The sequence below is a fragment of the Oryx dammah genome, unplaced genomic scaffold (genome assembly GCF_014754425.2).
Source record: "Oryx dammah isolate SB20612 unplaced genomic scaffold, SCBI_Odam_1.1 HiC_scaffold_24, whole genome shotgun sequence".
Lineage (NCBI taxonomy): Eukaryota > Metazoa > Chordata > Mammalia > Artiodactyla > Bovidae > Oryx > Oryx dammah.
Window position 1 is genome coordinate 82,397,981 of NW_024070208.1, and position 26,209 is coordinate 82,424,189.

Consider the following 26,209-nt stretch of genomic DNA (forward strand, 5'->3'; position numbering starts at 1 on the left):
AAATCCATATTCAGTTCTGTAAAATGTTAGGAAGCAAAACCAATTAAAATGTCTAGTTTTTATTATAAAAGCATTTGAGTCAGTTCAAACACTGTAGCCAGGTGTATATATAGAGGTAGTCAGCTATAAACAGTCAGGAGCAAGAGAATTTAGTCATTTGTCATCAAAAGCAATTTTTATAACAGAGCTGAAGTCTATTCTGAATGCAAAATGATAAGAGAACTATCATATTATATAATTTATATATATCATATATAATTTATATAAAATTATTATATTAAATGTTTGAGAAATCTACATCTACTTAAGTCCTTTTAACTAGAGCATCTCAAAATGAGGGGAAGGATGCTGCTGCTGCTAAGTCGCTTCAGTTGTGTCCGACTCTGTGCGACCCCGTAGACGGCAGCCCAGAAGGCTCCTCTGTCCCTGGGATTCTCCAGGCAAGGACACTGGAGTCGGCTGCCATTTCCTTCTCCAATAGGGGAAGGATAAGCGTCATATAATATGGATGTCACTTCTACAGCAGAGAATCAGCCATTGCTGGGCTTATTCCAGAATCCTTTATCAGACTTCTTTTTATTTTTTCATGCAATAATGGACAGCTTCTCCATTTAAGTCTTGGGTGATCTATTTCCCCAAATATATAACATTTAGGCACATCTTCTGTAACTACTTTTAAATCAAACTGCTGAGATGTAGGATCTATTTGTGTTGTCTTAGATGATTCAATGCATATTTTAATGTCGAAAAGTTTGAAAAATTTCAATTTTGTGTATATCATCTAATCAAAGTGAATCTTTTCCAATGGCTTCATTTCATAATGGAGCCATTTATTTTCTGTACATTTACTATAAATATTTCACTTCAAATTGAAGAAATTTCTTTTATAGCATTTATTAATCTTTGGTAGAGAAATTATCTCAGGACAAAAAGAGTTTATCGCCTTATTAGTTTGGAGGAACACTTCAAATAATTATTTCTTTAAGGAAAGTGAAGTATTTTTTAATTTTTGTGTTTTTTACTCTATCAACAATTTTCAGAAATTTCTGTTATTCGTTTATGATTGTAATGCGAGTGACAAGAAAATATATTCCTTTCACGGGGAGCTACTGTTGTGGACAGATGCAGCATAGTTTTACAGAGAAAGATTTGTCTTTCCCGAATCATTCCCAGAGATTTATAGCACGTGGAAAAAATAAACGTAGATCTCGATGTATTGATATCACTTAGTTTTGATGGGACAAGTCAGGGGGATGGATGTGCTAGACTGTATCAGCTACAATCGGGGCTTCCCTGGTAGCTCAGCTGGTAAAGAATCCGCCTGCAATGCAGGAGACCCCGGTTTGATTTCCTGGGTCAGGAAGGTCTGCTGGAGAAGGGAACAGCTCCCCACTCCAGTATTCTTGGGCTTCCCTGGTGACTCAGATGGTAAAGAATCCACCCGCAATGCAGGAGACCTGGGTTTGATCCCTGGGTTGGGAAGATCTCCTGGAGAAGGGAACAGCTACCCCCTCCAGTATTCTGGCCTGGAGAATTCCATGGACTGTATAGCCCATGGGGTTGCAAAGAGTCGGACATGACTGAGCGGTTTTCACTTCACAATTGTATCGGGATTGTATCAGGAAAGAAATACGTTTCAGATGATATTTAAATTCTGAATTCCGTGCCTTCCTTTCCCGGCTCTCATGCAGATTTATGGATCTGTATCTGTATTCAAAATGTTTTTGCCTTAACAACCAAGAGTGGAAACTTCGTTCTATATGGTACGTTCTCAAATAAAGCAACTATATTTTTAATATGTTTATATTCAGAGAATTGATCTGCAAAGATGTGAGTTAATTTAGGAAACAGTTTTAAATTTAAAACCCTTCCAGCTTTGCATATATCTCATGAGATGTAGTCATCAAGAGGAAGAGAGAAAAAGCTCTGGTTATCTACTGGCCAAATCAGAGAGAAAGAAGAAAATTCAAGAAATTTCAGAGATCCCGGATGGAGTGGTAGAAGGAAGAGGTGATGTTCCAAGTCTGGACAAATTCTCTCTCAGGTTATTCCAATTTTAAAATGATTTCCAAGACAGCAGCCATGTGGCATCATTCTTATTTTATTTGTAACTCTTTGGGGAGGGGCTTATAAAAAGCCTTGTTTAATCAGTTACATACAAGGATGAGGCTGGGTACGCAGTTGCCCAGGAGCGTATGCCGTGGGCCCCTCCCTCTGCCCCTCTCGAGGCCACAGCTGATTACCCCGAACCAGGCCCCAGTGCCCACTGGCCCCTCCAGTGCTCAGCTCCCTGGGTCTTCAGACCAGGGTCCACCTGCTGCCTTCAGGCGTCAGCCAGGGCTGGGGCAATCCAGGGGATGTTCAGACAGACACACTTTTTAAAAATATTTCTTTATTTCAAACCAGTTAATTGAGAATAAGGGAGATATTAGTAGCAATTTTCCCTCTTTCTTGTTAATTCTTTTTTAAAGGTCTTATTTTGTACTTGAAGCAATAGGAAGGCTTATCCAGTCTACAGATATTCACTTATCATCAAACTTACTGAAACCATTTTTTACTGTGGCGCAGAGGTGCAAGAAACGCTAGTGGAAACCAGGGCAGTCGCCCCAGACCATCATTTTTAACCCTGGTGTTTTTTTTTTTTTTTACCACAGAAATGAGGAGGCAAAAATTGCTCCTCCTTTCTCTGGCTTCTCACTAAAATGGAGCTTTTTATCTTCACTTGTTGACAAGGGCCCAAATATAATTTCATTTTGGAACTACATATTTTAAATACTGAAGTATATTTTAGACCCCAAATTTGTAAGTTAATGTTGTAATTATACTTCCTGTTGGTTTTAACATACTCACTTTCAGTTGCATAATCAGACCACGTGAGGTCAACAACATCCGGTGAAGCTCTCTACTTGGCTTCTCAGGGCCGACTGGATGCGCTAATTGGCGCTGACCTTCTTGAGTCAGCACTTGGCCCGTCTGAGGCGTGTGCTGGAACACGTGCCTGCCAAGTCACCTTGTGAATTGTTTTCTTGTTCCCACAATAGCTCTGTGTCAACATGACCAACGAGAAGATGCATCACTACATCAATGAAGTGCTTTTTCTACAGGAGCAAGCAGAATGTGTACAAGAGGGAGTTACCATGGAAACGGCTTATTCTCTTGGTAACCAGACTGGAGTTTTGGATTTTTTTTTCCAGGTATTCATATAAGATAATTGGATACTTTACAGGATGCATGCATTTCAAAGTACTGGAGATGTAGAATTTTCTTTCAAGAAAATTTATGAGACTTGATGGTTTGTAATTCATTTATAATCATTCAGGGGCAGTTGAGGAGCATACAACCTTTCTCTGAAAGGGTGCTTGAAGGATTACCAGTTGATTAAAAGAACAAGAAATAATCAGATCATTTTGTTATAAAAATATTCAACAGTGGTTATATCGCTAAAACTCTCCTTTTGGAATAGTTACAATACCCATTGTACAAATATACTATTTTATAAATAGTACTAAGACTGACAGGGCTTCCCGGGTAGCTCAGCTGGTAAAGAATCCGCCTGCAATGAGGGAGACCTGCGTTCCATTCCTGGGTTGGGAAGATCCCCAGGAGAAAGGACGGGCTACCCACTCCAGTATTGTGGCCGGGAGAATTCCATGGACAGAGAAGCCTTGCGGGCTACAGTCCATGGGATTGCAAAGAGTCAGACACAACTGAGTGACTTTCACTTCCAGACTAGCAAGATCATAAAATAAATTCTAAAAATCTTGTTTATCTCCAAATTTCTAAGTCTGAATATGGGAAACTTTGGCAGGAAAAAAAATGTGTATACATACACGCCATATAATCTTAGTACTTCTGCGGGTGTTTATGCTTATCTTTATTGTTTGTACCTTATAAAGCAAGAATCTTTGCCTCCATGTCACCATCATAAAAATGAAAATCTCTCATACAAACAGCAATCTGTGTCTACTAACATGAGGCATTATACAGATTTGCAAATAATATTTTTAAAACACTTGAACATTGTTTAAAATGAATGCCATTTCACTATTGGAAGGAGTAATATATGGTTTTCTACCCTTTATTTTTTAACTGTGTATTTATAAATTACTTTATTTTATTCATTTTCCTATTAATAACATGCAAAATGGTCTCCTTTCTGTTACTAACTTGTCAGTGTGCTGTGTTTTAATTACAGAAGTTCTTCTCTTCCAGAAAGCCCGCTCTCACAAGGACACACATAATATATAGTTTTAACTCTTCATTTAAAAATGGGTTGGCAATACATATACTTAAGTTAACATATACTTAACCATATGTGGAAAGCCTTGGGTACCACTGCGCTCCTCCATACTTGCTGCTGTGTCCTTGGCTGCTAAACGGTGGTCAGTGGAACAAAATTATTTATCTCTTTGGTTTCTCTCATCCTTGGGGTCCTCTTTGGAACTGTTATCTCAGTGGAAGCCTCATCATTACGAACTGGAAATGACAGTTGATATTTCTGCTGCTACTTCTCTTTGATCCCTCTGCAAAGTGCAATGAAAAGACATACCAAGTACAGAGTGAAAGTTGCATTTTTACATAAATATGTAGGTCTGTGGGCTTCCCAGGTGGCACTAGTGGTAAAGAACCCGTCTGCCAACGCAGGAGAATAGAGAGACGCAGGTTTGATCCCTGCATCAGGAAGATACCCTGGAGGAGGGCATGGCAACCCCCTCCAGTATTCTTGCCTGGAAAATCCATGTTTAGAGGAGCCTGGCAGGCTACAGTCCCTGGAGTTGAAAAGAGTCAGACATGACTGAAGTGACTTAGCATGCAGGCACATATATAGGGCTATATACCAGAAAGAAAAAATACAACTTGTCTGTGGTTGGAAATTCTATTTTTCTTAAGATGAGAATATATGCCCATGTTTTCAGGACGTTAAAGCATGCTGTTTTATTCATTTATTAATTCCTGATAAAAAAAAATACTACTGAGGGCCAACATTACATCAGAGTGACTTAGCAGGCAGGCACACATATAGGTCTATATACCAGAAAGAAGAAAATACTTTTCTGTGGTTGGAAATTCTAAACTACGTACTTTCCCAGGCAAGTATTCTTGCCTGGGAAATCCCATGGACACGGGATTGACAGAGGTTTGCTAGGCGGTGGGGACACAGTGAAGAACAAAAATAGACGTGTATTGAAAGACAAACTCCTGTTCTGAGTGATCGTATTAACATGATGAGGCTGCAAATGGTATGTGTGCACAGCAACGAAAATAGCAGACTGAGGAATGGAAGGGAAAAAACAACTGTCTTTTTAACTTTCAGAAGCCTTCTGGATTTCTCTCTTTATTGGATGAAGAAAGTCAAATGATTTGGTCAGTGGAACCAAGTCTTCCCAAAAAGCTCCACAGTCTGCTGGAATCCTCAAACACAAATGCGGTCTACTCCCCTGTGAAGGATGGAAACGGGAACCTCGCCCTCCGAGACCAAGGCACAGCTTTCACCGTTATGCACTATGCGGGCCGGGTGAGTTCACAGGCCTGAGCACTCATGCACCGAAGGCCTTAAGGGCAACCCTTCAAGATCTTGCTATCGTAGAGTTTTGATCACTGATACTGGGTGAAGAACCCACAAGCTCTTTCTTCCCTAAGCTCTTTCCTTTTTGCCTGATAAGGACTAGGCATCTTCAGAATGTGAGTGATGAAGCGTGCTGTAGAATTCTTTTCATAATGTTGCCCGATTTGTAACTTGGGACGTCCCACAGGGCGCAGTGGTAAAGAATCCACCTGCCCGTGCAGGAGATGGTTTGATCCCTGGACTGGGAAGATCCCCTGGAGGAGGAAATTGGCAACCCACTCCATGGAGCTGAAAAGAGTCAGACACGACTGAAGTGACTTAGCAGGCAGGCACACCGATAGGCCTATGTGCCAGAAAGAAAAAAATACAACTTTTCTGTGGTTGGAAATTCTAAACTACATACTTCCCCAGGCAAGTATTCTTGCCTGGGAAATCCCATGGACACAGGATTGACTCTATAGACTGACTTGTCTACAGTCCATGGGGTCTCAAAGAGTGAGACCTGACTAAGTGTCTGAGCTTGCATGCCAGGTTTGTAACAATATGAGCTAAAGAGAGCTGGATTTAATACAGAAGGTCTGCTGTGAACGTCAGGATATTTTCAAAATCCAGCTGGACGCCTGAGTTTACTTACCCTCAAAATAGTTGCTGTTGTTCAGTCGCTCAGTCGTGTCCGACTCTGTGACCCCGTGAGCTGCAGCACGCCAGGCTTCCCTGTCCTTCACTATCTTCTGGAGTTTGCTCAAACTCATGTCCACTGAGTCGGTGATGCCATCCGACCATGTTATCCCCTCTGTCGTCCCCTTCTCCTCTTGCCCTCAAGCCTTCCCAGCATCAGGGTCTTTTCCAGTAGTTGTTAGTATGAACTTACTTTTCCTGAAGCATGTCTACCTAGGAAAGTTGCTCTCAGGGTTTGTAAAGCATGCTTCATGCTTCAGATCCTTCATGGACCAACTCTGATCTGTGTAAGCCTGTCACACCCCTGAGGCCAGGCTCATGTTAGGCTTCTCCGAGTGGGCCGTCACTTCCTCCAAGCCTCGTGTGCTCAGCTCTCCTCTACAAAACCTCTGGGCAGGTACTCTATTCCAGTCCACTCACCGTTTTCCTGCAGCTGTCTATGCACCCCCAGATGAAGCCCGTCACACTCAACCTAGAAATACCTTCCTGTCTTCTTCTCCAGGGCCAACTGTATCCATCCTTCCATACTTACCTGCACTTCCCACCTAGCCTCCAATCCAGCTCCCATCTATAGTGAATTCCTCCACTTCTGAATCTGTAGCCTCCAGACTTGGCCCCCATGTTTGGGCTGTAGTGCAAATAGCTGTTTAGGGGGTGAGATGCCTAGTTATCCTCCCTTTTAGTGCATTTCAGCTCATTTCAACCAGTGGTTACTGAGACGCTACAAATACGCCACAGCCCAGGCATTAGCGAATCAGAGACCTCAAATATATCATGGTCAAGTAAGGAGAAGAGAGATGAACAAATGTTTATGCTGTAACTTGCTTATAGTAGTATTGGACTGGAAATGACTCTGAGGGTCTCACCCTGTTGACTGATGGAAGGTTGTCACAGGCCAGACAAGAAGGGAAATGCTAGAGGAGAAGGCAGTTTGGAAGGAAAGATAACTCAGTTTTAGATATTTTGAATTGGAGATTTTTGAGTGGAAACCCTCAGGAGATGCTGAAAATGATGCTGGGAGGTTGGTTGTTTTTAGAAACAGTCATATTTTGGAAAATGTGTATCTGATAATTGAACGTGGAGAAGAGGGAGAAAGATATTAGTCGGAAAGGAAAGTATCACAGAAACCAAGAGGAAAGGAGAGGTCGGGGTCAATAGGAAGCGTGCCTGGACAGGGTGGTTAGGCAGGAACACCTTGGGAGAAGCTCTAGTGTGATGTGGGAAGGAAAAGTCAATCTTATATAATGAATGGATATTCTCAGAAATTATTAGCTATCTTTGTATTTGAGAGATTTAGCCTTTAAAATGTTTATAGCAGTGACAGTCTTTTAGTCCTGTGTTTAGATTTTCGATCTATATTTTCTTTATACTAAGAATTTATTACAGAACATAGAAACAAAGATACTTGCATAATAAAATACCATTAGAATGTTAGGAAACTTTCATTTCAAGAAAACTTTTTGCATCAGAAAAAAAAAATATTGAGGTATAGTTCATTTACAATGTTGCCTTAGCTTCAAGTGTGCAATGAAGTGATTCAGTTTCACATAAGTATATTTATGTGTGTCTAAATATACACGCACACATATATGCTTTTTCAGATTCTTCTCCGTTATAGGTTATTCCAAGGTTCTGAGTATACTTCGCTGTGCTATACAGTAGGACCGTGTGGTTTATCTTTCATGCATTATTTTTCTGCTAATCCCAAATTCCTAATTTGTCCCTCTGCCCTTTTCTGCTTTGATGACCAGAGTTTGTTTTCTGTGCCTGTGACTCTGTCTTTCTGTTTTGCAAATAAGTTCATCATATGATATTTGTCTTTTCCTGACTTACTTTACTCAGTGTGATAATCTCTAGGCGCATCCATAATACTGCAAATGCGTTATTTCATTCTTTTCACGGCTGAGGGATATTCCATTGTGCCTATGTTCCACGTCTTCTTCAGCCATGATTCTGTTGACGGACGTTCTGTTAAGCAACTATCTTTGTTTATATATTCTTTCATATCCCCAGTGCCTGGGAAAGCGTCTGGCATGTAAAAGACATCAATATATATTTGATGAATAAATGAATGATTTGATGATTTAAAAAATAATGTATTGAATTCATAGGATTTAGTTGAAAAACTATTTTTCCGAAAGTTTCATCTTCAGTAACTATACATCTGACCCTCCTGACCTGCCTTGTAAGTCTGTTTGTATTGTATCTTGGGGATATACTAGATGTTGAGTAAATGCTAAGTGCATTAAACTGAATGGTACCAAGCTTTGGAATAATATCTTGCTTGCTAATTAGTTTATGTTTGCATTCAAAAGTTTGCATTCAACAAGCACTTAATAAAATTTCAGTTGTTTTAAGAAAATCTGGGGAAAAGCAATGAAGAGTTTGAATGAATACAATTATGTCACCAAGCTCTGAGAGCAATAAAGCAAAGCAAAGAAAGCCCATTGATTAATTGCCACATAGCTAAGACCCTGTGGAATCACAAAATTTCCTGTAAAAGCGCCTTTATACTTTAAAGCAGGATTTTCCATAATTGGAGTCAATTTTGTGGTTTTATGAAAGTCTTTCATTTCACTGAGATGTACTGATGAGTCTTAGCCCAAGGACTCCCTGAGGACTATTCACATGTTGAAGCATAGAGTCTATGTAATTTGTGGCAGTATGTCAAGCCATATGCCATTCCAATCATCAGATGTAGCTTCGTATACTTCAGTTCTGAGGCACTGCATTTTCAAGGAAAGCAGCACATTTCTGCATCTTGTAATTCAGAAGTTGTAACAAAGAGCTAATTGGCTTCAAGTCAGAAGGCAGGGGTCTGTTTTGGATTGTAGGATGAGCAATCCTGAATAGCTCTCTGATGACCGAGTTGATCCCCAGGGAGACCACGATGGCTTGGGGGATTGCGGGCTTGATGGGTGTCTCTTCTTTGCCCAGACAGATGTGCTTGAGTCCCTCCCATCACCACTTGTTCCTCCGTGACTCGTTTACCTAGTCTTGTTGGTAGTAGCGTACTACATCTCACAGGGAGGCCGATAGTCACTGCTGGTGATGATACTGACTCCAGCCACCCACCCCCAGGACCCACACATCCGACTGCAGGAGCCCCAACCAGGCTTCTGAATCTCATTTGGAGCAGAGGCTCAGAGGTCTTTTAGAAATGTTTAAGCAACATTATTTAAATTATAGCCAAAGATCTTCCCTAAACACATTTGAATTTTTCATTACTCATAGGAGCGTGATGTATTTTCCACTCTCCGTTACAGAAATATTTTAAAGTCAATGGGAAGAGACTGCGCATGAAATATTAACAAGGTCTTTTTAGTGAGCATGAATTTGAATTAAAGAAGCTGTGAGTTGTGTGGGATTTTTTTTTCAATTGTTGTTATTTGTTTTAGCAAATTTTAAACTGTATATAGGGTTACCTGCTTTAGGGATTGCTCTTAAACTTCTGGGGATTTAAATGATGGATAAGCATTAAATCCGGAAGAGCATCTAGTTTGGCTTTCAAAATTAAGAATCTTGAAGGAAGGAGGAATTATGATTTGGCGAAAGTCGTTGTCTCTTAGGAAAGCTGAATTTCTTGAAGGTGATTCCTAAACTTTAAAAGAAATAGTATTTTGAAGTCCCTGCACTTTAATGTGAGAAAAGAGAATCAATCAAGAGATAGTAAAGCAATCTGAAATAATAAAACTTAAATTCATGAAAATAGAGATCAGGATTAATAGCTGTCAAATATATGACACGTCCTGTAACACCAGGAGACCAGTCCTGGGTGTTCATTGGTAGGACTGATGCTGAAGCTGAAACTCCAGTACTTTGGCCACCTGATGCGAAGAGCTGACTCCTTTGAAAAGCCCCTGATGCTGGGAAAGATTGAGGGCAGGAGGAGAAGGGGACGACAGAGGATGAGATGGTTGGATGGCATCACTGACTCCATGGACATGAGTTTGGGTGGACTCCGGCAGTTGGTGATGGACAGGGAGGCCTGGCGTGCTACAGTCCAGGGGGTCACAAAGAGTCGGACACGCCTGAGCGGCTGAACTGAACTGATGTGACACGTACTTGATCTGCTTTGGTGTCTGCTCAACAAGTCTTTGTCTGAACATTGTTTGTGGTGATCATTGTTGTTTTTTGGCATGAAGTGATTCTTTGGGATCTTGAGTAAGTGTCCCATTGATGATTCATGCAATTGATGATTCGTGTTGCTCTTACCTACGGTGCCGGGTCTGTGTTTCAGCCTCCCTCTGTTGCCAGACACACAAGAAGTGCGATGGGTGAGAGTGTCCCCGTCCCACAGGACGGGCCCTGCTGCTCACCCCTGGAGCCTACAGATGGGATCTGATTTAGAAAAGGGTCTTTGCATGTGTAGTTAAGTCAAGGGTCTTGAGAGGATCCTCCTGGATTATCTGTTGAGTTCCAAGCCCAGTGACAAGTGTCCTTATAAGCGTGAGGCAAGGGCGAGTTGAGAGAGAAAAGGACTGCAGGGATGTAGCCTGGAGCCTCCAGAAGCTGGAAGAAGCCAGGATGGCAAGCAGGGATGCCTGACTCCAGTGGCTGTTGGTTCCGGCAGCTCTGGGAATTAACGCGGGTGTTCCTTGGTTCGGGTTTGCAGATGAAAAAAGTAGTAAGGAGTTGTAACTTGTAACACTGTGGTTTTGTTTTTTTTTAAACTACATCTGATTCATTTGAAAATGACATCTGCATTTCCCCATGTCTGTCTTTGCTCACGTGGTTTCCTCATCTGGAACACCCCTTGCCTCTTTCTTTCCAAACCTTTCCTGTCTTCCCAAGGCCCCAGTTCTTGGCCTTGTCCTCGTTTCTCTGCTCTGTGTTCCCTCATCAGCAAGCACGCCTGATGCTTACATTAGCCGTTTTCAAGTTGCAAAGTGCCTCTGAAACATTTCCACCCCAACCGTCTGTGTTGATTTTCCAGGATTGGGGTGGTGGGGGGCAGGGAGGGTGTTCTGTGGTTTAGCAAATACTGCACCGTGTGAGTGAGCCTCCTGGGGATGCCATGACAAACTCCCCCACACAGCGTGGCTTCAGACCGTAGACATGTATGCTTCACAGTTCTGTCCGCCAGCTTCTGAGATCAAGTGTCTGCAGGTCGGATCCCTCTCCAGGCTCTGAGAAATATCTGTTCCAGGCCTCTCTCTCTTAGCTTCTGCGGTTGCCAGCAGCTGGCATTCCTTAGCTTGTGGACACAGCACCCAGGTCTCTGCCTCCATCTTTTGAGGTTTTCTCTCTGCCTGGGTCTCTGTGTATCCCCTTCTCTTCTTTAAGGACACCAGTCATTGGATACCCTCCCCCCTCAATATGAAGTAGGACCTCATCTTTGTAACTGATTACATCCACAAAGATCTTATTTCCAAAAAAGGGCACATTCTGACATTCTGGTTCTGGGGAAGCGTGTCTCACTTTTCTCATTGCTGCCCCCCACCCCCACGTCTTTTTCTCTCCCCTGTGGACGTGGTGAAGTCTGTATTACCTCGCCTCATGGAATCTGCGTCGCGTGATAGGTGCTCCAGGGCGCTTGGGGCTCCATTGCTGTGACTTTGTGGAGTACGCTGACCTCAGCTGACACACCCGTGGAGTTTGTGATTAAGAGGGACAGAGCTGTGAACCTCAAAAAATTTGCTTTGAAGTTTTAAGTGGTACCGTTTCTCGGCCTTTTGGCTAAGATCAAGTGAAAGTTAAGTGGTAAGCACACAATCAATGCAAGGATGACTGTTTTGCAGCCTTGTGTCAAAGACATCAGTCACATTTCCCCAACAAGAGCTGAAGGTCTTTCTATGCAGAATTACCACCATATTTAGCAAACTTTTAAACTCATCAATCACAGATATTGAGGTCATGAACATATTTCAGGAGCCATCTAATCAACTGGCTACACTGAGAATATTAGAGTCCCAATTGACTTTTCTAAATTATTGGTAAATGTCCTTGATTTGTTAGAAAAGATGTTTGTTATTTCTTGCATGTTATACATATGCTCATGTTGTATAAATCGATGTTTCTGGGTGTGTTAGAATATTTGTTTTTATTTATCATGGTATTAATGCAGCTTTAGCAGATGATAAGGAATATGAAACCCCCACAGTCATAACGTCATCTTTTCTTACACTTCCTGTATCATTTGAAAGCCTTCAGTGGAAGGTTAGTGCAGAAAATTGAGATTTTCCTCTGTCTGTGGAAACTATAATATTAAAAGAAAAAGTATTTAGAAGTCTGTTTCACCTTATGTTGATGTGACATTCTGGTTTTCACTGACAACCTGGTGATTTTTGTGATCAGTAATGCCACCTTGATTAGAGACAGTTTTTGTAAAAATTACATTATTTACCGTTTACCCTTATGACTAATATTTTAATCAAGCACACACCTGTAAGGTCTTTGAAGTTTTATGGCAGATTTTTAAAGATCCTTTCACTGTATTTCCCTTGAGCAAACGGACGCACTCTCTGCAGTTTCCATACGCATTCTGAGATCTCATTTTTCAGCAGGAGGGAAGGTTTAGCACATCACAGAGTGAGCTCCCTGTGAATCTGTATGTGGGTGGGGCGTGACCGCGCTCCCCGGGGTTCCTTTCCCAGCCCCCCAAGTGACAGCCTAGCGAGATGGATAAAGTCGTAATCCCAGACAGTAGACCCTTATCACCATGTCACTCATTTCCACAAGGCTTTCCGGGAACCCAATTACTAAAAGATTGCTGATCGGAGTGATGTGGGGCAGAGACTGATTTGTGGCCAGTCTGTAAAATACGTGATTTTTTCCCCCTGCTCCTTGAAAAGGATCTGCCCCTATTGTGGAATAAATTAAGTGTGAAACATGTCGGGTGAGATTTATGGTGTTGCCCAGACTTCTGAGAAGCGGAGATCTCTATCTCACGGAGGCTGCCATACATTACATTCTGGGTGACACGCGGATGGCAGCCAACCTCTTTGCCCTCAGACATATTTACATAACATGAGTGCGGGGGCGGGGGGGAGGGGGGATGCCTTGGTCCCTTCAATTTCCCCAGGCCACCTGTGTCAGGAGCGTCTTCTGTAGCTTGTTGGCTGGCCTTCACCCCCAGAGATTTGTGGGAGACCCCATGTACCCGAGACGACTCTGAAAGTGAACCTTTAAATCAGCAGGGAGAGGAGATGAACTAATCAATAAGGAAGCTTCCTTTTATTTCTCTCCTTCTTTTCTCCAGGCAGAATCCCCAGACATAACAATGAAATCTGTCTGGTCTAAGCCGAACTGTTACTATGAAAGGTTATTTGACAAGGATATTTTGACCCGTACAGAAAGAGCTTACTTTGCGTCTGTGTTTGTCCACCTCTCGGGCAGATTTAGAAAAATACGAATGAACTCCGACAAGCTCCTAGTGCCCCATTTCTTGTATCAGTTTCACCTTTGGTGTAAATTTTTGTAGATTTGATAAATGTTTCCTTATCCAGGGTTTTATTAGGAAGAAACAAAATGCAGGCTCTTATTTAGGGACTCTCACTGTCTTCTTTTTTTTTTCCAAAGATTTAACTGGTTCCTTCATCTTCATGGGATGATAGACATTTATAAATAGGAAACTTTAGAATTTCCTTGAATATTGATATCTTATTATTAGTTGAGTGATATTTTTTTTCTTCTCAAAAGGAACCAAAGACGCATGTTCATAAATTTCAGATATGGTAATTTCAATTCAATGCCCATATCCAGATTATAGATATTTAGATAAAAACACTTAACAGTAACACTATATGCTTCTAGTAACTTATTTTGTTGATTAGTATCTATCAACTTAAAGTGAATCCGAATGAGAGCAAGCAAAACTACTGGATGGAATCAGTTAATGGAAAATTAAAAAACAGAAACCTCTGCTTACAAATATTGATGCTATAGAGAGATCAATTTACCACTACACATGAAATCCAGACTTCTTCAGCAAACCTCCGGTAGAAAGCTGAAGCCAGGCATGAAGAATTATCAGACCCATGTATGTTTGCTGAAAAACAATGTTATTTCTTTGGCTAAAATCCAACTTTACAGACATTCTGATGTGCTCTAGTGAATTCGAGAATGTATATCAAAAGTCTCCCATTTTTATCAGCTGTTAATCCCATCTCTTTCCCAGGGATTATATTTTGCATCATGTAAATATCGTGGTGGAGATGGGGATTGACTGACGGGTGAACTTACTTCCATTCTGTAAATGTTGCTGTTTCCCAGGAGAGTATTTTCCGTCTCCTTCAGGAGTTAATTTGTTCCCATGACTCGGTTTCTCGTGGGGATGCCTCCTGTCTCTCTCCTGCCTGTGTCTCTGTGGGCTTCACAGCTCTGTGTCTGCCTTTAATATCTCTTCATGTTCACAAATCCAGAAGCTCAACTAAACTAAATTCCCAGACACTCCCTCAACTGGCTCTAAAAATGTAAATAAATAAATGAAACTGATTTTCCATATTAGTCCCACTTGTCAATTCATGGTGAAACCAGAAGCCCAGTTAATGACCGAATACAAGCGCTTCTGTCCCCTGTTTACTCTGGAATCCAAACACCTGCTTCCCATTCCAGCCCCCGAGGTCACGTCCTTCTCCCTCTTGGGTCCCTTCAACAGTCTCCTAATTCTCACCGGTAGAAGAGATGTGAATTCTCAGCAAAGAGATGGACGCGTCTCTTTACTTAAAGGCATGTGGGGCGCCTCTGCTTCATGTACCTTCTTGTTTCTCTGGTAACACTGTCCCAATTAAATGTGATGACCCTGATTCCACTTGCTAATAATAGTCCTGAAACAGAGGTGGTGATGCCTGCTTGCTGGCCACGATTTTCACCTCCCAGCTTACCTCCATGGTGGTCAGAAGGTGACGAGTCTGCCGGCAATGCGGGAGACTCAAGTTCAGTCCCTGGGTTGGGAAGATCCTCTGGAGGAGGAAATGGCAACCCATTCCAGTATTCTTGCCTGGAAAATTCCATGGACAGAGAAGCCTGGTAGGCTACAGCCTATCGGATCGCAGAGACTTAGACACAGCTGAGCGACCTTCACTTCAGATACTTCATAATTATATTGTATTCTCATCTTAAACTTAGCAGCAGTCTTAAACTTTAGCAGCAAATATCTGCTTTAGTAGCCGTTCCATATCTAAAATGCCCAGGAGGCGCTGATCCTCTGCAGACCTTGTCCCCAGATGCCCCATCTCCTGCCATCACCACACCGGAGGCAGAGTTCACAGAGCATCAGGGCAGTAGTCCCTGGAGCTGTGATTCTCAAACTTGACTGTCAACTAGGATGAGCTAGGGGGCAAGTTCAAAATGCAGATTCCTGGGCCCCGCCCCTCTAAACGATGATCAGAAAGGTCTAGGTGGAGGACTTCCTTGGTGATCCAGTGGTTAAGAATCTGCCTCCGAATGCAGGGGATGCAGGTTTGACCCCTGGTTAGGGAAGACCTCCCCCCCGCCCCATGCCACAGAATAACTAAGCCTGTGGGCCACAATTACTGAGCCTGTGAGCTTGAGTCTGCAAGTTGCAACTACTGAGCGCACTGAACTACTTAAGCCTTGGTGCCTAGAACCACGCTCTGCAACACGAGAGGCCACCGCAGCTAAAAGCACCGCAGTGAGGAGTCCTCCCTGCTCTGCGCAACTAGAGAAAGGCCCTGCACAGCAATAAAGACCTAGAGCGGCACCAAAAGTAATAAATAAATAAGTAAATCTTAGAAAGAATAAAAGGGTCTGGGTGGGGTCCAAGGCGTGTGCATGTTTATTCGACACTAGAGAGTGTGGTCCGTGAGTCCCAGACACACTGTGGGTGCTCACTCTAGGGACACACTGTAGGTCCTTGGTGGATCAGCCACCAAGTAGGTGCTCCCACGGCACATCTCCTGGACCTCACACAGCCCTCCTCCTGCGTGCCGACGTCTGGAGCTGGACTGGGACCACAGTCTTGGAGAGTCAGGACCTCGCACTGGAAGACACCAGGCTAACCACGTGGCGTTGCTGGTAGAAGAACTTGCCTGCCAAGGCAGGAGATTTAGAGACACAGGTTAGGTCAGGAAGATCCCCTGGAGGAGGGCATGGCAGCCCACGCCAGTACTCTTGCCTGGAGAATCCCCACGGACAGGGGAACCTGGCGGGCTGCAGTCCCTAAGGTTGCACAACGTGAATATGCCTGAAGTGACTCGGTACGGACACGCTGGAAGAGCCAAACCTTCTTCACCTGGGCGCGTAAGCCTGCCGCTCTTGCTTTAACTCAGGGAGTTAAGACCAGAGGTGCTGGCCGGAGCTGTCTCCTCCAAGCTCACTCACCTTTGCACCGCAGCTTTCCTTGGCGATTAGCCAAGCCTGAGCTTGACAACCTCCAGTTGGGAAGACCCTGTGTGTGATCTGGCCTTTTGTAAACTTTTCTCTGTGGACTCAAGAGCCCAGGAACCTTAATGGATAGTGATTCACACCCAGGGTGAAAGTTGTATACCCCTGTTTTTTATATACAGTGAACATAATTCATCTTTCTGTCCTGCTATTGTGCTACAGCGAGTATGTCCAAAAAACGAGCACGCGCGACCGCAGCTCCCAGCTTACGCTGTCCTCCCAACCGGGCGTCCACAGCAATGCATTCAGATGAGTGTGCTAACTGCTGAAACGTGGGGGAAAGACTCCGTTGCCTTTGAGCCATTTTACTCAACAGAATCATTTGAAAGGAAACCTTTGATTACATGACAATTTCCTTAAAGATTTGTAGGGGGCCCTTTGCATATAAAGTTCTCTATTACATGCGTGAGGGACGCTGTCACTTACAGCATGAATCCTAAGAGGAAAAATAAGGAAAAAAAAAAAAAACGTCTGAGATTCAATTATGTAAAGATGGAGGGTGGAAAAGAGCATTTAACCTGGCCTCAGTCTTTTGTGACTTTCAGACTTTCTCTCCTTTCATCCCCTAAGTAATAAACCAGCAGGAAAGGGAAGGGTGGGGCTGAGATCAGAGCCCCAGGGCGGAGTGACCTGGAGAGACCCACGCCTGAAGCCCGCTTCCTGCCGCCCAGCAGCACCTGCTCTTCCCCTCCCGGGTGGCCCAGCTAAGCTAGAATAGCCTTGTCTGTCCCCCAAAAAGAAACACTCAGAGAGCTAAAGCAGTGTTCGCATTGCCACAAAATAATGAAGTCCACCTGCTTCAAGATTCATCGATTTTTATACGAAGCAAAAACTTTTGCCCATTCCATGCTTCCTACAGGCATCAAACCGCCTTCCTTGAGTGTCTGCACATGTATGAATTTTGTTCAGTATCTTTTCTGTGTAACTTTGCCAGTTGGACTCTCCAACTGGCAAATTTTGAGCTTTTGTTTTGGTGAGAGACCACTAGCTTTTTCTCTAACTATCCAAATATAACCAGAATGCCATTCATGAGACATCCTAGAGCGTAGGATCCTGTGTTAATGACATCAACATACTCTTAGCTTCCCCTGTAGCTCAGCTGGTAAAGAATCTGCCTGCAATGCAGGAGACCCGGATTCGATTCCTGGGTCAGGAAGATCCCATGAAGAAGGAAATGGGAACCCACTCTAGTAGTCTTGCCTGGAAAATCTCATGGACAGAGGAGCCTGGTGGGCTACAGTCCATGGGGTCACAAGAGTCGGACATGACGGAGTGACTAAACCACCAACATAATCTTAAATAAAAACAGACAGCATGATTTTGTGCTGTTTATCGTCACTGTAACAAAACCTTTTTGTTCATTTCATTGACTATTTAATGAATCTGCCCGAAGGACTAGACACTTTGCTTGTTGCTGCAGAGGCAGAGCTGAGCAATCTGTAGTCACTCTCTCCAGAAACAAGAGAAGGCCCCTCAGAAAACAAGGTGTAACAGGAGCAAAGACAGACAACAAATGTTTTTAGAGACAATCAGTCGTTCATGTGTGTGTGTGTGTGTGTGTGTGTGTGTGTGTGTTCAATCCAGAATCATCAGATTCCCCTGAAGAGCAGAGGCTAGAATTATAGATTGAGGTTGTAGAGAGGAGGACCCAGCACCGCAGGGTCATCTCTGGGATGTTAAACAACCTGCCAAACACCCACCAAATGACCCACCAAATACCCTGCTAAATAACCTGCCGTCTACCCAAAGATGTGGATGCCTTAGCTCAGTGTCCGGAGTCTCATGGGTGCCACTGCCTCTCATACAGGAAGGCGTGCGGGAGCCACGCCCCGGGTTGAGGTTTCTCAGCCCCAATCCGATATCATCTGGGGCCAGATACTTCTTCACTGTGGAGCTTCCAGTGCACTGTAGGATGTTTGTAGCATTCCAGTCCTTCCAACCCCTCAGTTGTGACAAACACAGATACCTCCAGACGCTGGTTAGGGACACTGTCACCCCTGGGTGAGAACCGCTGCTCTAGACGATATAGAAATGTGCTTATATTCAACAACAGGTAATATATAACATAGCTCACATTCCAACACTGGTAAGCCATGTTCTGGCCTAGGACCAAACTGGGTAGTGATTGAGAAGTATCTGAAAGTTGTTTCTTTGTCTGGCTTTACCTCTTAGCTCAGCTTAGCTAGTGGGACAGAATCTGCCTGTCAGTGCAGGAGACACAAGAGATGCAGGTTTGGTCCCTGGGTCGGGAAGATCCCCTGGAGGAGGGCATGGCAACCCACTCCAGTATTCCTGCCTGGAGAATCCCATGGACAGAGGAGCCTGGCAGACTACGGTGCATGGGGTCACAAAGAGTCGGGCATGACTGCCTGACTGAGCATGACTTACTTTCACTTCCGTTCAGTTGCTGAGTCGTGTCCCATTCTTTGTGACCCCATGGGCTGCAGCACGCCAAGCCTCCTTGTCCATCACCAGCTCCCGGAGCTTACTCAAACTCGTGTCCATCAAGTCGGTGATGCCATCCAACCATCTCATCCTCTGTCGTCCCCTTCTCCTCCCACCTTGCATCTTGCCCAGCATCACAAAGACTTACTTTACTCAATATGATAATTTCTAGATCCGTCCATGTTGCTGTAAATGGTGTTTCATTCTTTTTGTGATGGGGTAGTGTTCCATTGTGTACACATACCATGCCTTCTTTATCCATTCCTCTATCAATGTACATTCAGGTTGCTCTGTGTCCTGGCTATTGAATGGCAAATGGTGCTGCCACGAACACTGGGGCACACGTCTCTTTCCGAATTAGATTTCTCTGGATATACGCTCGGGAGTGGGATTGCGGGATCACACAGTAGCTCTATTTCTAGTTTTTAATGCAGAAGCCATTCCATTTCTCGTCCTGAGGTGACACTTGCTTCCTTCCCAAGGTGTCGTGAAGCCCTTCTAACTTGGGTTAGACAGTTTTCTGAGCAGGTGAGAGTTTTTGAAACCAAAGAGTCGGCAGTGGAGGTGAATCACACCATTTTCTCCAACACTGGAGGAGGACTCTGCCCATCCAAACAGGAGAGGCATCCCTGATTCGATGTGCAGAGGAGAGCCTGGGAAGGAGAGCTTTGAACTTGCTTGGAGTGAAAACTTTATAACCTGAAGACACTGCTTTTATGAAAAATTTAAAGCTGTCACTGAGTCAAGTTGTTCTTTAAAGAAAATCACTTTCATGGCCATGTTTAACCATTAGTAATGATACTACTTTCTTTTATTATAGGTAATGTATGAAGCTGTTGGAGCAATTGAAAAAAATAAAGACTCCCTTTCACAGAATCTTCTATTTGTAATGAAAAGTAAGTTTCCCTTCTCTATGGTTAAAATGCCACCCATTCTTTATGTCCCTGTCTCTGAACATGGTCCTGTAAGGATAATTGAAATATCTTTTGCATTCTAATGCCCAGAATAATAAGGAATGGATCTTGCCATGCTACACTTTGGTTACAGTTTAATTTGGAGTCTAGTAGAAACCATAATTTAACTAAGCTTTTAGCAGATAGAAATATAAAACACCTTTCCCGCTCTGGCGGTGTGAATATAAAAAAGCTCTTCTGTGCAGACTGATGAAGATGAATATGGTTTCCAGAGTTATTTAGGCCACAGCAGGGTGAATTCCATTACTTAAGATGACTCGGGAGTACACCGAAGGGTGGTATTTTATTGTTATGCACTTTCAGATATAAAGAGCTGATGTTTATAAAGTAAAATGAGAGGACAAATTTATATATACACACACACACACACGTGTATATGTATATACCAATATAGATTTATAGGCAACAGCTGCTTAGTGAACCTTAGTACTTTATATACATATATTTATATATATGTCTATAACTCTAGAGTATATGTAAAATGATGTACCGTTTTTATATAGAGTATAATTATATACATGCATGCCCATATACAGATCTATATATTACATATAAATTCTACCCCCTCCAGTAATTATTTTATTAATAGCACTTCTGCAGTGATTCATATTTTCCTAATAACCTCGTCAAAGAATTAAGATGCGTCATCTTTTGTGCTTTAAGTTGCTCTACATGAGATGAAGCCATTTATCCTTCCTGGGAAAAGAAGCATATGATAGCCTTTCATGAAATAGTTGAATGCCTTTGAGCTGGAAACAAGACAGCCATATCACTTCTGGCTTGAGGAACATCTTTACCTTAAATCACAGAGCAGAGTTGTAATATATTGCTTTTCATGGAGAATGACTCCACTGGCCTCTCAGGATGTATGGTTATTGAGTTCTCTTAAAGGCTGAGGCTAATGATAAAAGTATAGACTTGGAATAATACCATGTAAAAAGAAAAGAGTGAGATAATTGAGCTTATGATCACTGGAAATACCTTCCTTCTGGTTTTCAAATATTTGGACTTTCATTTATAACATACTTCAGTTTAATCCATATATTTTATAAAGATCTAATGTACAGCATGTTTTCAAATTTGGCACAAGAATATATATTTAGAATGAAAACAAGATAGTTTGTGTTATTGTGATTCTGCTTATCTTAATAGAGTCCTTATATTTTGAAAGTTACTCTTTTGTGTATGCTGCCTGACAAGTGCCAAGAGAAAACAGGGGAACCTTATTTTAAATATTTTAGACTATAGATACATCTGAACATGAGCATAGAATTTACAATGTGTCCTTATATGTTCATACAAGAGGTGGCAAGCACTTTCTGCAAAAGGTTAGAGAATAAATATTTTATGCTTTGCGAGCCGTAAGTTCACTGTTACAGCGACTCGACTCTGCTATGATAAGGAGGAAGTGGCTATGGACAATACATATGGATGTGGCTGTGTTGCAATAAAACTTTATTTACAAAAACAGGCAAGGGGCCGGATTTGGCACCGAGGCCACAGTGGCTCACCCATTCTGTCATACAAGCAAAGAGGACTGAGATAGTATTTCATGAATCTGTGGAATGTTGTGACGCTGCAAACAGTTATTAAAAGAAAGTGTAGTTTACAGATAACAGTCATGTTTCCAGACACCGTGCTAAGTCCTTTGCTTACAGCACCTGATTGGTATCCTATTATCCAAAAGCTCTGCCTGAGGAAGGAGGTGGGGTCTGTGCCAGGATCCTCGCCAACCTGGCTGGGTCTCTGAGACCCCCGCCCAGTGCAGACCGGGAGCTGGGTGACAACAGCTTAAACCAAAAAGCAGCAGGGGTCCCTCCGGGCTCCTGAGCTGAGAAGTCAGGTCCACTTGACTCCAAAAGACGCAGAGAAGTTAAAATCCAGGCTCTTCAGTCTGCTTCAAAGTAGAGGAAAGCTACTTCCCGCCGACGCTGCTGCTGGTGGTATTGCATGCCTGCTTACAGACCGCGGGCACCTCGGTTAGCTCATTCCCCTTTCCTGGCAGGAAGGCGCCCAGAGCGTTGTGTGGAGACCCCAGCAAGGGGTGCTTCTCATTGCCACTTGTGCATATGGGGACCTGCAGGAAAATGCCTGCAGCGGGTGACTCCTAGAAATAGAGTAGGGAGGCCAGAGCTGTCTCTTCTCCAGGGGCTTCCTCTCCAGGTTCTTAGGCGCCACACCAAGGCCGAATGTCTCAGCGCACGCGCTCCGCCTGTGAGCGGGGCTTCACCGTCCCACGATGACGTGTCTCCATCACAGGGCGAGGCTTCTCCACTTGACCTTCACGCGGTCCCAGCCTGGGATCCAGAGAAGGGACAGACACCGTCAGCTATGTGTTTCCGTTCATAGTTACGCCTAGTGTTGAGAGGCTTAGTAAAGACATTTCCCCAATGACGGGAATGCCTTGCTGCATTGGTTTATCCGTGGTTCCATTCATCCACAGAGTAGTTATAAATATAAACAATATATTTAGTTAAACAGGTCGTGGCATTATACGTTTACTGTTTCATTGTTGTTTGGAAACAATTTCAGATTTAAAGAAAAGTCGCAAAGTTAGTACAAAGAACCCCCATGTGCTCTTTGCCCAGACTGACTTTTTTCATCTTCTTCCTCTCTTTCTCTCTTGCTGTCTCCTTCCCATCTGTGTGTGTGTGTCTGCACACATGCTCTGAACCACAGGAGAATGGCCAAATGCTTTTCTGCCCAAATCCTTTGGTCCATATCCGGAGACCAAGGACGTGACCTCCATAACCCCAGGAAATGATCAGACTATTAAATATTGATATGACACCAGTATCTAATTCAGAGTTCATGTAACACTTTACTGATTATCTCACAAATCTCTTTCAGAATGATTTCCCCCCCATTTCAGGATCATTTGGTGAGTTTAGTTGCCATTTCATAGTTGATCTGGGATCTTCCCTCAGCTTTTCTTCTTGACATTAATATTTTTAAAAGTGGAAGGCCAGTGTTTGAAGAATGTCCCTCAATGTGGGCTTGTTTGCTGTCTCCTCACGTTGGAATCAGTCTCCACCTTCTTGGCAGGAGCCCCACAGAGGTGACGATGTTTCTTCCTTAGCACATTGTGTTCCAAAGCTCATGGTGACCTTCACCTTGATCACTCTGTCCTTCGGAGCTCCCTAACGTCACTGTTTTCGGTTTGTAACTGATAAGTCATTTATAAAGAACTGTTTATCACAAGCTTTCACCCGTTAGTTTTGACTGAGGCAATGATGTTGCCTAAATCAGTGATTTCTCTTTGGGTTACAAAAGTGTGATTTTTATAACCCCATCTTCAGCAATGACATCCTGCTATAAGAACGCTCCTTTCTGATAATTCATCCATCCATCTGTTCATTCATTATCAGTATGGACTCACAGATTGTTATTTTATTTAAGGGACACAATCCATTACTGTCATTATTTTGATACTAAAATTGCCCAAGACTTAGCCAGTGAGAACCCCCCCATGCTGGTTCTTGTGTTCTTTCGACAGGTTCTCTTGCCCTTTTTTTTAGCACTGTTTTACATTCTGGCTTTCCAAAATATTCTAAGACCTTCTACCTTGCCTCACATCCTAAACTAGCCACTTACCCAAGATGCCTTATTTTATAAACGAATAGTATAAAGAAACTTAGAAATGGAGGCAGGCTGAGCTCATTGCAACTGGAGTCTTACTGCTTTTAGACCCTTTCAGAACTAGAAAATTTAAGATATATGTACCGATTTTATACACACACATATATAAAAGTGTATATTAAAAATCATGAGTCTATTGTGATTCCCAAAACCTAAACCCACACAAGGCTCCTGTTTACCTTCCTGTAATCCATCATCGTGTCTTCGCTTCTCTGTCCCTTCTCCTGGCTCACTGGTTTTTGTTTTTATTTTTTTAATTCTTGTAGTGACTTTTCACTGAATGCACTGCTAGTAAATACATTAGCTGGGCAAGTGAAATAATCTGAGTGTGGAAATGGTAGAAACTAAACCACTTTGCTTCTGGCCATTGCTGACTGTCCAGTGGGCTAAGACTGATCCTAAACAGTTTATGCACGTTACATCACCCTTCAGTCTTGCAGGAACCCACAAAGTAGGTACTCAGTGGTTATTTTATATAAAAGGAAACTAAGGCTTAAACACTGCCTGTATACAGCTGTAAGTAACAGGGGAAGCATGCCTTCTAGTTGCTTAACTGACAGATGTGGTTCTCACTCAGCTGTTCAGATTTGCCACCAAAAATCCATTCATTCATGCACCCTTTTCTCCCTGAGGTGTCAGGAAAGACATATGGACCCAGGCTTACTAGAATGTTTTTAACCTGACATCTAAAAGTTACCAGCTTGCTTTCACGTGTGCAGCGTAACTGGATCAGAAAAAGAGGCACCTCTTCCCCCAACAGCAGAGACAGCCGAGTGAGTCAGGGGCTTCCCCGATGTCTGCAGACGCCCTGAGAGCTTCCTCCTGGGGCTGTGGGCTCCTGGCAGTTATTTTCCTGGAACGGAGAGCTGATAATGGAAACCATAAGTCTTCATGGCTTGGTCGAGTGCCCTGAGGTCTCTTAGGTCCGGGCAGGTCTGACCTGGTTCTGGATGTTAGCAGAGCAGCGAATGCTCCTCGAGTTGAGAGCAAAGGTTTCAGGCGCAGGACGGGAGCAGGATAGCTTGGGATCCAGACTCCGGGTGGAGGGCAAAGAAAGTCAGAATTCATCAAACGGTGTGATGCGTAGTGGGGGAAAGTAAAAACAAAAAGGGCAGAAGGAAGTATAGATTCCCTCCCCACACAGAACGTTTTAGTGGTTAGAGCGCTAGGATGGGAGTAAGCTTAATGCTAGCGTAAATTACGATTCTAATGCCACTTACAGTATTCATTCATTTATTTCCTAGCTAGTGAAAATGTCGTGATCAATCATTTGTTCCAGTCGAAACTGTCACAAACAGGAGCCCTCGTATCTTCCTCTCCTTCTTTTAAATTCAGAGGACATAAGTCTGCCCGGCTCAGTAAGAAAATGACAGCGTCTTCAGTGATGGGAGAAAACAGGAATTATCTAGAACTTAGTAAGGTAGGAGTTTTTTATGATTCATGTCCAGTTCTTTCTAAATTTGCGCAGCACATTTGCTGCTTCTTTTAAAGAACAAAAAATGTACAATCCTCTATGCTAATGGAAAGAAATTGATATTTTAATTTAACAAAATTAACGGAAAGACTGCTTACCCAAAGTGTAACCCTTGGAGAGAAGATGGTATGAGAGAATGCAGTGGAGTGAAAACTTGATAGCAAATACAGGATTAGTCATTTTATTGGTTGTCTTTGCAACATCCTTTTTAAGTCTCATCACTGCAACTGTGTTTTTGATAAATGGGAGGTAACTTCAGGGACAGAAGGTTTAAAGGGAATAAACTTAGCTACCTTATTCCGTTGACATTAATCACTTCAGAGGTTTTAGGTCTCTAAACAATAAATTGTAGTTTCTCATACAGACATAGTGTACTTTTTCAGGTCCTGGGGTGTTCTCACTGTGACTTTTTGTAGATTTTTAATTTGTTTCTGTGTTACGCTAATTTTTTAATGTGTATTCATTCGTTCCACACCCCAAGGTTGTACTTACAACCTAAAGATTTTGATGATTTGTAAAAATAGAACAAAAATTCAGTGAAGGGTTATTTCAGACTGAAATGTATTGAGTTTATGAATTCAGTGCCAGTTTGTTTTGCTTGCCTTTACAAAAACTTTAAAAGACGACAAGCATGGTTGGGAAGGGGTCCAAGACGATCCATTTTAGAAATTCAGTCGTTGTAGCCTGCTGGAATTCATTTTTGCTTACCAATTAAAATAAAAGCATGATTAAAATCAGCTCTATTACAGAGGAGTGGCAGAAATGTGTCCAGCCTATTAGAGATGTGTGTGCGCGTTTAGCCAGTAGACCCTAGAGTTGCGAGTCTTTTGATATAGCTGTTACATAACTGGAGGATCACAGGAATTCCATCTCACTGCATATTAAAATGGCATCTTTTACATAAAAAAGACAAAGAGTTCCCCTTTATAAAGAAGATCTCTATTCCTGGCCCCTGCTTTCTCAATCATCCTGGAAATCATGAGCAAGAAATCACCACACACCTCCAAACTGTAATTTTTAACCTTAATTATTAAACATTACCAGGCAGAGATGCCATTAGTCTTTCCCCTAAAGGACTGCAAAAGC

At 42.8% G+C, this 26,209-nt stretch overlaps 1 protein-coding gene across 1 annotated transcript in view; it reads left to right on the top strand.

Annotated features, from left to right (window-relative positions):
* Positions 1-26,209, top strand: part of MYO16 (myosin XVI) — a 389,767-nt gene that overhangs the window by 227,749 nt on the left and 135,809 nt on the right. Inside the window, exons 21-24 of the mRNA XM_040267295.1 lie at positions 3,042-3,194; positions 5,315-5,515; positions 19,857-19,932; positions 24,894-25,069. Of these exons, the coding sequence (XP_040123229.1) occupies positions 3,042-3,194; positions 5,315-5,515; positions 19,857-19,932; positions 24,894-25,069 (606 nt within the window). The remainder of the gene's footprint in view (positions 1-3,041; positions 3,195-5,314; positions 5,516-19,856; positions 19,933-24,893; positions 25,070-26,209) is intronic.